The following is a 13,047-nucleotide window of genomic DNA, read 5'->3' as shown; positions in this document are numbered from 1 at the left end:
ATGTATACTTGCATATCCTTAATATGGGTTGTCAGTGATAATTAAAAAAACACTGCTCTTTGTGCAGAGGCCACAGACTTCAAAATCTTTATGCAAACAATCAAAACATTTGAAAAATTATCAGAAACAGTTTAAGTGCAACGCCTAACTACATCGCAAAGTATTAAAGCAGTTATCCGCGTTGCCAGAAGCCGCTCAGAAAGAAGACATTTCTTCCATTATGCAGCTAGGCACAGCAAATTTTATTCCCAAATGAATAGTTGAAGCGTTACGGAAAAGTACGGAGAGCTGAAAGAGCTAGATAGCCATGTCTTGTTAATGTAAGAAACCAAGGAAACGCGTTACATTCCGCTAACTTACTCATGCCAACCCCACTCCATCAACCACCCCCTCCACCCCCCCTGTCTTTGCTGCTGGCCAAAGATAATGATGAATTACCGGCTGCGAAGACAAATAAATTCCTGCTTTTCAACACAAAAATAAGTTATTACAATAAGTTATTGCCATTGTTTTTGTCTCCATCAGTAAATCACACTGCTATATGCGTCGATTTGAGGTAGATACTTACAGCCGTATTCATATCCAGCAAGAATTACCTAACCCAAAGCATAGGTGGACCAGAATGTGCTACACAAACAATCGTCTTTCTGTTTGCTAACTACATCTTAAAGCCTTTGTTTTTTAGATTGCAGTAGAATATCTGAAATTTTTTTCTACATACCTCAATTTTTTATGTTGGCTAATCAACAAAGGTGCCACTAATTTAGCATAGTAGAAATGCGCATTCAGTTTAGCCTGATGGCTTGAGCGCCCGAAAAGCTGCGGTTGCTGCCGATTTTCAGCCAGACACTTGGCCACCTCCTTATTAAAATTGACAAAATACGAGCACTGAGAGACCAAGGACGAGGCAGTCAACATCAAGGACGAGGCAATCCCTGAAAACGCCTGGCATCAGTAGCCACACCTCATGGATGCAGAATCCTTCATAGAAGGGCAAATAAAAATGTTTCTGTCTCTCTCCACGATTGCGGCGAGGATATTCTATCTTTCCGACAGCTGGAACTTTAATTTACTGTCCCTAAGCGGCGCGTCAGCAGATTCTATGCTAGTGCTGTAAATATCTTTTATCTCCTTTCCGGTAGGTGAATTAAGTTAGCAACCACCACATTGCTAATCAGTTGTTTGTTTAGCCTTCGATTACTTCGCTCACATCAAGCAAACGATTGACTGGTGTAGATAGTGTCAAATATATTCAATTGTCTGCAAAACGCCTACGGGAAAATCGATACAATAAGTGCAAGATCTCACCTCGTTGGTCATGGTATTCGTGTTGCCGCCCAAATCGTATTCCCAGCTCGAGCAACGCACCGCGGTGTCATTGAGGATGACCACATCGTCGTCATCGGCTGCGTCGACCGTATACATGGTGCAGCGGCTCCAGCTGGCCTTTTCATCGTCTGTAAAGGAAACGTATGCAGAACTGAAACCCATACTGGCGTTGGCATACTGTATAGAAATAAAGCATCCTGAACATATAATGGCAGCATTGTGACAGCGCACTTAAACGTAACAATGAAATAGCCCAACCCACATTGCCTGTGACCCCCCCCCCCCCCTTCCCAGCTAACATTTCAGCGTTTGTTTCCACCATCACGGTTTCCTAAAGGCTACACTGTCTCTTTATCAGCCTCTTCTCTCTTCGTAGTTATTCGCCCGCATGGTGGTAGTATACCTTCGTGGCCTATTTTCTGTTTCCATAGAAGCTAAACAGCCGAGCTGGTGAATGCTTCAACTCATTCTTTCGTGCCAGAAAGTACTGGGAAAACGGCAGTCGTCGCTATCACAAATAAGCCTCCGTGATTTGGTCAGCGCAGTAGATAGCTTTTTTCAGAATCTGCTTTGATGTCGTTACACTTTTTCGTAGAGCAGGTACCAAAGGGTTCTATTACTGAAACTCAAAGGCAGCCTGCCAAGAGTGACGATGTTTTAGGTGTGAAGTCACACAAGTACTTTAAGAAAGTCAGGTTATTGAAGTACCCTCGAAAATAGTTCTTTAGGGTTTATGTTTGTTTTGAAGCGGCTAAGAAGGCTCCGAAATGTGCCGAACTTGTTCCTAAGAAGACTGGTAATGTGTCATCTGCTACACCTCTTCGCATTTGTAGTAGATTTTTATATTTCTTCATAAAATTCTGATAAGCACCCCAATGCACAACATCGTTCTTAGCTTCACCGGACGAAATTCACGTTTATATTTGTACGCAGCTGCTTAAAAGGCATTTAACAAAGGGGAGCAAGGATTTGTTGTTGCTTGTTTATTTGTACCAAAACAATTGATTAGCGCCAAGAGTGTAAGAGCAACCAGTATTCGTCTACAGCACTTGCTGACAAGCGACAGAGGTACTTTTCGTGAAACACCTCACTTAGACTGGTATTTGAGCAACGTGAGCTCTGTTATAGTTTTTATTTGTAAACTGACTTAGAAAAGACATGTGCTTTTATAGAAAACAAAATAATGGAACGATCGCTTATTATTATTAGTGGATTAGGGATGAGGTATAAAACAATAAGGATGACGTATAAGATTTGGTAGCAGTGGTTCACGTAGGATACCTACGTGAAGATCGCACAAAGTTTGGAAAATTTCATGCACTCCGAATTGTTTTGTTTGAGTCACAGGATTACGAACCTACAATATAGTCGAAAAATAAAATTCCTGGAAATAGGTTTTTATTTATTTATTTATTTATTGATACTGCGATCTTTTACAAGATCATAGCAGGGGTGGTACAAAACATGAACATCAGTGGTAACAGGCAAACAAACAATCAAAAACAAATGAAGTACAAACTTATGTAACTGATAGCTGCAGTGATTCTTCGAGAGAAGAGAATCAACAAAAAGCAAGGTACAAACATAGATAACAATCATTTCTGCAGTGAATCTTCAAAAGCAGACAATGTACTTAGGGTAACAACATCGTTATGTAGATTATTCCAATCCACGATTGTCCTAGGGAAAAAAGAATATTTGAAACAACTGGTTCGTTGCATCAATGGAGAGATAGTAAGATTGTGTCTCTGTCTTGTCGCGTAACCCGATGAAAAGTGAACGATATGTGATGTGTCAACTGCATAGTGACCTTTTATCAACTGGAAGAGAAATTTTAAGCGCAATATTCGATTTTGGTCCGGAATGTTTGGCAATTTGCTTTTCAAGAGAAGGTTTGTAATCGAAGTAGGACCGTACGAGTTATAAATGAACCTAACAACCTTTTTTTGCACCCTTTCAAGTTTTTGGATATCAGTCTGAGTGAACGGGTCCCATATGACCACAGCATACTCCAGTATAGGACGGATAATGGCATTGTAAGCGAGGAGACGAATAGTTGGTGTGGTTGATCTTAAAGAACGCCTTAGGAAAAAAAGTTTACGGAGAGATTTAGCTACTACAAAATCTATGTGTTTTGACCAGGATAGATTTTTTGTAATCCAGAGACCAAGGTACTTGTATTGAGTTACTTCTGACAGAATTGTATTGTTGGTGGAGTACTGGAACAAAAGAGGGTCTTTTTTAAGGGTAATTCTCATAAAGACTGTTTTAGCAAAATTAACAGGCATCTGCCATTTGTCACACCACGAAATTACTTTTAGAAAGTTCCGATTTAGTTTAATTTGATCGTCAACTGAGGTGATCTTTTCATATAAGACACAGTCATCGGCATACAACCTAATAATTGTAGTGATTCCAGAACATCTATTTAGCCGTTTCTTAACTAGCTCATGAAACGTATTGCAAAAGGTAGAAGCCGCACTGGGCAGTCTGTAGCGAACGCAAACAGTATTCTCTCCTACAGAAACAATTTACACTTAACTGCGATTGCATCTGAAACAAAAACAGTACTTACAGCTTTGCGTGGACAACCTTCCCCTACACATCTTAATCAAAACCACTTCTCTTTGCATATTCCATATTATCCTTTAGGCTGGGCCGTTTCAAACAGAAATCTACGGGCTAGCCCTGCGTTTGAGCCGATGTCGATACGCTTTGTTCACCCACCACCCGTCACCCTTCAGGCAAGCATTAAACGTCTGCCAGCCGCTAATACCACAATGACGTCGTAACTGAGATAAGAGTTGCTCAAGCAGAGACTCATGAATCTCTCTCACCGTACGGTATGGCCGCGTGGAGCCAGCGTTCCGTGGTCCAGTTTGCCAACTGAGGAGGCCTGGCGCACCAATGCTTGAGAGAGGGCGCTGTGAAGGAGAGGGACATGGCGTAGTAGGCCGCCGGGAATCCCCGGTAGAAGCAGAAGATGAGCGCCGAGTAGTGCCACGGGCCTAAGTTAACCAGGATGTCGTCAGCAGTGGCCATTGTTGTGCACTCTGGAGGAGGCGGAACGGGGGCCATAGAACATTAGCAACGCTATCGTTGGCCAACGTTATGCACAAGCTAAATCGGCTCACATCCTTAACAGAGAAAGACCGTGAGGACAAAATTCAAGTTTGGTTTATTCAAGACTGATTTGTCCCAGTAACAGTGATGGCCTTTTCGACGCAGACCTCACAAAGCTGAGCTATATAATAAAGAAAACAGTTAAGTGGTAGTAATACAGCGGGCACTTACTCGCCAGCCCATTACGACGGTACAGGAAACTGTATGTGTGAATGGGGGTCACCGACCAAATTCAGCCCATGAAAAATGGAAGAGCGATTGCATGTGGCGCCTCTAGTTTCCGTTTACGTACCACTTCAACACTACCGAGTGGTTGAAGCATGAATAATTCAGTGTTACGCGGGAGCGAATATGCTCCCACTTTAAAATGTGGCGGCGTGCATGTACAAAACGTGTGAATCAAGAAAGCATGCCATCATAACGTGAATATGTCGGTGAATACCGTGTCGGCATGCCTGGGCTGCAGCTGAGATTGTTGCTGAGCAATGTCGTTCTGTCACAGAGAATATCCTTTCACCCAAGGTCTTGGAGGGAAAGAATGCCACGCGAACAAGAAAGCGCGTTGCTACACGATACGCAAGATGATTGCCGTGTCATGATGCCGGTGGAAGCGTTCGGAGCACGTGGTATACTGAAGTGAACAACCAAGCGACGTTCGCCTTGCTTGAGCGGTACCATTCGCTTTCTTTGTTTATAGCGGGAGCTCCACTAGGCCATGTTTCACCAAGATCTTTCATCGCGTCGAGATAACCTTGAGCCACCGGAGCCGAAGAGCCGCAGGTGTGACGTCACGCCCCGTAATTCGCTGCGAAGAGACGTCGCAGTTTGTACCCTCGCCGCTGCGGTACCACGTGACTATGCGAGAGTTTAACGGCTGCTTCGCCGGCGCCTGGCTGCTGAGTTGCTCCAGAGACGGCACGTCAGCTGGTCCGTCTGCGCATGCTCTTCCGTACGATCGACAGGCTACATCCAAGTATCCAGTAGCCTAACTTTCATGAAACACTACGTGCGTAGTCCTCACGCAACCAAGCCAAACAGTTCTCTAGCTCGTGGTAACGAAATTTAGAAGTGTTAAACCTGAAAGATTTTTTGAGTGGTACAACCGTGCCTTACAGGGCCGAAAAGAGGTTCAGCGAGTTACCTAGCGCTATTTCTGTCAAAGAAAACTCGATAATATTTTGTCCTGACGTTCTCTGTATTGTTAAACGTAGCGTTAACGGGTGGCCGCCCGATAACACTTATATTTGCAACCATGAGGATATATTACGTTAACTGTCGGCCCAAAGAACGGTTTGTGAATAATAGAAGCCTCGGCTAGCGCACCTCTTTATTTTTCGGCTGGAGCTAGACAAGGTGGTAGTAAATCCGTAGCCGGTACTCGAACCAATTTGGCAATACTAATTCCTTTGTAATTCGTGGTGCAACCAGGGAAAACAAACAAAACCACTCTTTGCTTTGTCGATTGCTTTTGTAGCGAAAACATTTTCCTTGTTCTGACACGTGCAGCTAGTTCGTTAACGATGTGGTCGTTCGCGCAAAACGGACCGTAAGGCAAGAGGGAACGCGCTGCGTTAATTGCTCTGCTCTTAGCGACGAGGCACCTGTTATCACTGCGTTAAAGAGCCTCCCTTCTTGCTTTAACAACTTGTATGCTCACAGCAAGGCACTAGGCCATTACGCCATGGAGTCACGCTAATAGAGATTGTCGCGTCCTTTGCACTTCTTGTTTCCTGCACTATAGGGCTATAGTTACAATGTTCTTCCTATTTAGCTTCCGCCATTAAGCAAGGTTGAAATCCATTACGCGAATACCACCTTCAGCTCGCTCAAATGGAGGTCGATGCTGCCCGTGCTCAAGGCATGCTGGACTCAGGGCACCTCCTTAACGCTTGAATAGAAGCCCATCTATTTCCATTAATAAATATTTATTCTCTCTCTCTCCGTCTAGTTTGACAATGTTTCTTATCTCTCTAGATTATTTTGTTGCTCTTTAATCCATTGTTGGTGTAAAAATTTGGCGGATGGACAAGTTGACTTTAAGTGTCTTACTGCCTGTCTTCTACCGAGCCATGTACCAGCTGCATTGCAAAAAGGAAACTTCAGTCATTATTATTGGGACAAGCTGCGGGCCAACAATTGTCTGCACATCCAAGAATAGTCAGTTGCCGGCCTCCTCTTAAGGGGCCAAAGTTTCTCCCTCTTCTTATCAATGGTTGCGTAAACAGTAGACGTTGCGATTATGGCCCCATAAAAAATGTCCCTCTGCACACAATCTAGTAAGCCCGAGATGACCGCTCCTTCCAATACAAGCGCGCAGCGGATATCTCCGTTCGTCAGTTTCAGGTTGACACTCGTGGCAGCAGAATGGAAGTTATAGATAAGCTGGACTCCAGGGTTTGTTCAGGTTTCACAAGCTCAAAAACAAGTCTGCTCAATCCCTCACTAAATTTGTCAGAAAAAACAACAAAGACTTTCTAGCTGGCCTCATTATTTATATAAACGCAAAAGAAAAGACACCTGCTTCTTTCAGGTGCCTGTTGAATGATTGAGTCCTTGCTGTAGCAATAACATAGACAAAGACACTTTTTTATCACGATGCTAAGGATTCAGACCGATACCACAAAGGGAAATACCTTCAACACTGTTAATGATACCGGGTGCATCCAACGAGTATTTTGTCTTTGGTTGGAGTGGGTACTTTTAATGCAGTCCTAATGGGGACTGTTATAGTAGTCGCACGTTTTTTCGAAAACATCCCTGGAGTAAAAAATCCGCATTAAACAATGTTGACCATATTTTCTAATTGTATATATTGTAAATTAATTGTAAATTGTATATTTATTGTAAAATATTTGGTGTTTCACCTAGCTTGCCACAAAACGTTGGCTGCAATGCGGGGAAAACAACATTTTAGGCAAAAATAGGAACTTCGTGTCACTATTTGGCATTTCTTATATAGTCCAGAGGGATATTGTTGACTCGGTGTCTATGGTATTGTTCGTTCCTTATGAAAACGGGCGATTTATTTCTAGTCATTACAGTTAAGGTGCACAAATAACTGGATATATGGATGCCTTGATGGCAGCATTACTGAGAATTTTGAATTAGACTTTTCATTTGCGCTATGTTGCTTCTGTTCTCACGGTCACCGATATAGCGTTGTATATGATTTTCTGTCACATTCAAATTGACTATAAAATTGTTTGCTGTCTTGATTACCATTCTTTGTAATTTAAAGAAAATATAAAGCTTTAGGAACACAAATGCTACATCAATTTTGTTCTGTATATAAATAGGTGCGCGCGAATTTGGCAAAAACTTTACCAATGCTTCCCAAGTAATTCTGAGCGAAGCGCGAAAGCTTTCTCACATCAAAGGTGCGTGAAAAGGTTTGCTAAAAGTGCGTCCAACGTTCGCTGAAAGTGTTTAGTTGTTTGTCATACCTTCGAATATGTAAAGTCGCAAACAAAAAGGAACCCATGCGACGATGTTTTGGCATCTACGAACGATGTATATGTATACTGATGATTAGCTTATGAGATAGAGGTATACTATTGTACTCCTTGATATTCAATGCGTTTATTGTCTTATATAGAGCACAATTCCCTTTTCGCGATTTTCCAGTACCCGTCTTGACACAATGGACGTCCGGTTTCACGCGGCGCCGTGTGTCTCAAGATTTTATCGGAGCTTTTCGGTCAACCAACCCGTCTATGGGCAAGTGCATTAGGTTTTTGACAGGACGCCATTGTTCCCAAAAGGAAAGGTTTCGCTTTAAAAAGATTGGCCCGTAAACAAACCGAAACAAACACTAAAATGAATTGCTGGACCGCCGGCCTTCCACGGAGCACGGATTCTATAGGAGTGTGTTGCTTTGAGTTTTTTTTACTTCGTAGGGCACTCTCTTATCCACATTTTGAAAACAAGAAGACTTTGAAGAGATGGAGTCCCAGCCTGGAGATTAGCTGTATCCCAGCTCAGACTCATTCAAATTCAACATTTTCTTTCCTGTCCTCTGACCATATCCTTGACTCATTGTTCCTTTGTTCGTGTACGTGGGTGTTTGCGCCATGATACACTGCAACAGAGCTAGCCCCAACGGAGCTGTGAACCTGAAGCCGTTGAATGTACGCACTTTTGAATCAGCTAAGCGCCACTGCCGTTTAAGGGCGTTGATTTTCCTGTAATTACAGTCAGTGGTGCTGTATGCAAAAGTTATTTCTATCAGGTTTTGAAATAAGCAGTTAGGAGCAGTCACCGACCACCCTGTGTTCAGCAAAATATTGCATTAAATGCCCTCTTCATGCGAAGATTGGGAAGAAAACAAAAGTGCTGCTTGCTAAAAAATATGGCTCATTTATTGTTCCAATACCCGTGTTGGTAGTATACGAACTACGCCTAACAAGTTAAGACGCCTGGCACAGTGTTGCGTTATAAACATCTTGTTATTCGCTAGTTGCGTCATACGGGCCAATGTGCGGTTGAATTGAATTTTCATGAAGCCACAATAAAAACCTGCTGAGTCAGCACAAGGTTGTTAAGCCAACAACCACGTTTATTTAATCACGGCGCCAAATTGCAAAAGCCAAAGAGTAAAGTCGGTTTATTACAGGCATACACTTGATCTTTGCCCAATTTTGACTGTTGGATTTTTATTTAGCTTGACGTGTCCTACAATAACCTTCAATGTTATAGGCACTCCTCAAGAGCTCCATGAATACGGATGTACCTCGGACTACATGATGCGTGCAAGTGTCTCGTGCGGGTTTTAGAATGAGTTTTTTGAGAGTCAAGAGTCACAGCAGTGGAGGATTTAAATGTTCATGTTTTTCTCCACGGCGGAATAGCATTGCCGCTGAGTTGGCCCGGAGTCAATTTTCACACTGTGCTAGCAAGGTGTATGTAGACTTTCCATAAGAACATGTTGAGGGAAAGCTTAGGCATGGGGGCGTAATGACATTTCTTGCTATGTCTGTGCATGGGTTCCCTCGTTGGAATTGATAAATGCTAGGTCTCACGAACGTCGCCTTGAAGGAAAATTTCAAATGATAAGGTCGCCACAGAATACAGCACCTGTAAGCGGCATAAATAAACATAACGAAAGCAAAAGGCTGCCAGAAGGCCTTTGATGTGGCTTCGTTTCATATTCGGCAGTGGTAGTTAGCGCCTGGGAGAAATTATCCAGCCTTCAAGTTTCTCATCGAACAACCTAGCACCACAAGTCCGCCTGTTCAGGGTTTATTGCTCAAGCAACATCCACATGTTTGCAGGGTACGTTCAGAACCGTGCATTCCAGATGGGGCTTTTTTCTCGATAGTCTTTAATCTCCGCACAAGCAAACACAAGACGTAATAATGCATAGTGATCTACTCACGTTTGCAAACTGGACACCCTTTCTTGATCCCCACTTGCTGGCCGTCCCACCAACGCAGGAGGTGCACACTTACCCTCTGAAGATAGTAGCACGAACAGTCGGTTGGTAGGTGGCGCAGTAGCTTCGCTGTGGTCATAAACCCCCAAGGAAAGACGCAGACTGTTATCTTATCTGAAGGATGCATGTATGGTCATGCCCGTTCTGGCTTATGGGACGCACTATGCGCCATATCACTTGTGGCCCTGGGGTAAAGGCTACCCGTGGCCACCATCACAGCTACTGTCCAGCCGACGCACACGTTACGAAGCAAAGTCCTCTATGGCCTACGATCTCAATTTACTGTGCAGATGCATGAAGAGCCCAATGAGAAACAAACAAAATATCCGGTCTAGATACGAAACAATATGCTTCAACTGCAACCTTTCCGAAGAATTCTTGTTTTCTGGTTAGTAAATTTTCGTGTGTTGTTTTGGATACCGGGTACTGTAACCCAACTGCAGTCAAGGCAGTTAATACACTTACGGAAGTGGTTGGACCTGGGCACTCCGGGACCGAAAGACAATGGTCTGTTTCTTTTCCTAGTGAGCTACGTGATATGTGGAATAATGTAGTTGGAAGGTGCAAAATATTTGCGGTTCCTAACAGTGCAAGACATGTTTTAACGGGGTGCTCAGAATACTAGCAGAAACATCACAGAAAAAAGTCTCCAAAAATTTACAGATATTTCTAATATTTCCTAGCATTCTTACGCCGCTTCTCTAGATTGTGGAATTTTACGGTCAGAGTAACTAGCCTAAAGCGTTGGCCTGTTTTACTGTTTTTAAGTTTTTTCATTCGTTTTCTCCAATGGTCAAAATTGACCTCATTATGGTAATTATGTACCTTTACAATGCTAGATATATATTTTCTCGCAGATGCCAGGCGTGGTGGCTAGTTTTACCAAGCTTATCATTCGTAGTTTCATGTTCTTGTCGGGCTTTTTAAGTTTAACCTTTGTTTTTTGGAGATGCGTAATGTGCACATTTTGCTTTCGCCAGTTAATAGTGTAAATGTCTCAGTTTTTACGTTTTTTGTATGTTTTGGTTACTTAAAATGCCGTTCAACCAATTATTTCTATGTGTTTTTAATGACTAAATGTTTTACTTCTAGAATTATTTATTTTTGTAGAAATGAAGCGCGTTGCACCGTTTTCTCGTTATTGCTATTTATTATTGATGTTTCCAGTGTTCTTTCCGGGCTTTTAAATTTAGTCTTCGGTTTTTCAAAATGTGTGACATACGTATTCTCTATTTCGTCTGTTTTTTGGTCAAAATTCTATTTTTTCTCTTGCATTTTCGGTTTTTCAAAATGCTGCTCGACCAATTATCTTCATTTACGCTTTCTAACGACTAAATGTGTTACTTCCGCGTATTATGGATTGCTGTGGAAATGCAGGGCGCTACACGATTTCGTGATTTTCGCTATTTTTATCTGTATTTCGAACGTTGTTTTGTGGGATTTCTTTCTTTGGGCTTCCGATTTTGTAGGAGGTGTATAAGATCCATAATTTTAATTTCGTCAGTCAATGTTGGTAAATCTTTATTTTTTTATTTTTACATTTTTTGGTTTTTCAAGATAAGGTTCGACCAATCATCTCCACTTGCGCTATTATAGGGATCAAATGCGCTATTTCCACCATTTATGCTATTTTCTGAAATTTCAGGGCGTTACCCAGTTTGCTCATTTTCTCTATCTTTTATTCTTATCTCCAATGTTCACACAATGCGGGTCCGTGGCAGTTCTGGTCATTGTTGGAGCCATACACTCTTGAGCACTGGGAGACCATGCTGCGAAGCGGCCAGTTTGCATATCAGGATTTTTTTGTGGCGCCCAGTCGGGCCATTACAGCATAGCGTGGAATACAGGAGAAGGACGTCCACCCACCGCTGGTGGTCTCACTTAGCCCATAAATTTATAAACGTTTTTTAAGAAAATCTAATCTGCAACATTCTTTGGCGTTTTAAGTTTAATATTCAGTTTTTGGAGGAGATTTATAAGACGCGTACTTTTAATTTTGTTCGCAAAGCTTTTACTTTAATTAGTTGTTTGTACCTTGTTTCTTCAAAATTCCCTTCGACCAGGTATTTTCATTTACGCTATTATAACTATTAAATTTGTTACTTCCACCCATTCTCTGTATGAATGCAATGCAGGGCGTTACGCGGTCTCGGCTGTGGGGTACTCGGCAAAGAATGCTGCTCATTAAAAGAAACAATTGTAAGGGTCAGGTCTGCAATGTAGCACACAGCGTGGCGAGCTTGGAGTTTAATGTTTGCCCATAACACGCCGTCGCTCATTCATTGAACGCAGATGTCAATGTATAATATAAAAAAAAGTAAACGCAGCAGGGCTTGTAAAAGCAATGCGTACTCGCATTTGACGCACCGTTACAAAACGCAGTTATGTTCTGGTTGCCTGGACGAAAAAAGAATGATACAGTTTCAGTTTCAGTTTTAGTTTATTTTCCACAAGTGGGTAGTTCCTCGGGTAAAAGCCACTTTTGCAGCTTGACAAGTTTGCAGCTTGACACCTCGATCATGCATCGATATGCAGCTAAGATTCAGTGGCAGCCTTGCACATGTTGAAGGCTTGTAGTATTCAACGTGAGGTGACTTCTACCGATTGTGTTGTTATGCCGCGCCAAATGAGGTCCAGCAAACTCTATTAAAACATGTGCGTTCATTAGAATAAACTTCGTGTCGAGTGTCAGGGCCATCCTGTGGTGGCTCTATCCGTCTTTGTGTCTTCACTGCTAGTTTTAAACCTCTTCCTCACACGTTTTGGGTAAACCCAATCTGCGCAAATATTTCCGTGCTAATTGTGATTAGTCGTGATGATTCTAACGTTCTGGGACCCGTTGAAACAATGGTAAAATTTGGCAACTTGCTCCAAAAATAAATTGTAATAGTGAGATTTATAGGACATAGCAACAAAGCAGAATTATGGTTCAGTAATCGCTATTTGATTTAAAATAGGTAGGAAGCTGCTACGAGGCTTCCTTGCGTTGTGCTTGCGGGTCTTATCGTTTCCTACTTCAGGGTTCAAAATAAACTATTCTCCTGACGTACATAAAAAACCAACTTAATGCAATCAAGAAATGTTTCCTCTTAATTACAGGTGAGATAGCTGTCGACCTTTTTCAAAATCTAGCAGAGTCAACCGAATGCGTGGTAAAAATTGAG

At 42.3% G+C, this 13,047-nt stretch overlaps 1 protein-coding gene across 1 annotated transcript in view; it reads right to left on the bottom strand.

Moving 5' to 3' along the window:
• The window catches only part of LOC144146174 (organic cation transporter protein-like), a 35,540-nt gene extending 25,563 nt beyond the window's left edge, over positions 1-9,977 (bottom strand). Inside the window, exons 1-3 of the mRNA XM_077678142.1 lie at positions 9,827-9,977; positions 4,167-4,382; positions 1,309-1,457 (exon numbers count right to left, since the gene is read on the bottom strand). Of these exons, the coding sequence (XP_077534268.1) occupies positions 1,309-1,457; positions 4,167-4,382; positions 9,827-9,962 (501 nt within the window). The 5' untranslated portion in view covers positions 9,963-9,977. The remainder of the gene's footprint in view (positions 1-1,308; positions 1,458-4,166; positions 4,383-9,826) is intronic.
• Between the last annotated feature and the right edge of the window lie 3,070 nt (positions 9,978-13,047).

This window comes from Haemaphysalis longicornis, unplaced genomic scaffold (assembly GCF_048455015.1).
Source record: "Haemaphysalis longicornis isolate Haplotype H1 unplaced genomic scaffold, Haemaphysalis longicornis Haplotype H1 scaffold_7, whole genome shotgun sequence".
Taxonomy (NCBI): domain Eukaryota; kingdom Metazoa; phylum Arthropoda; class Arachnida; order Ixodida; family Ixodidae; genus Haemaphysalis; species Haemaphysalis longicornis.
Note: the sequence above shows the minus strand (reverse complement) of the source record. Positions and strands in the feature narration are given on the sequence as shown.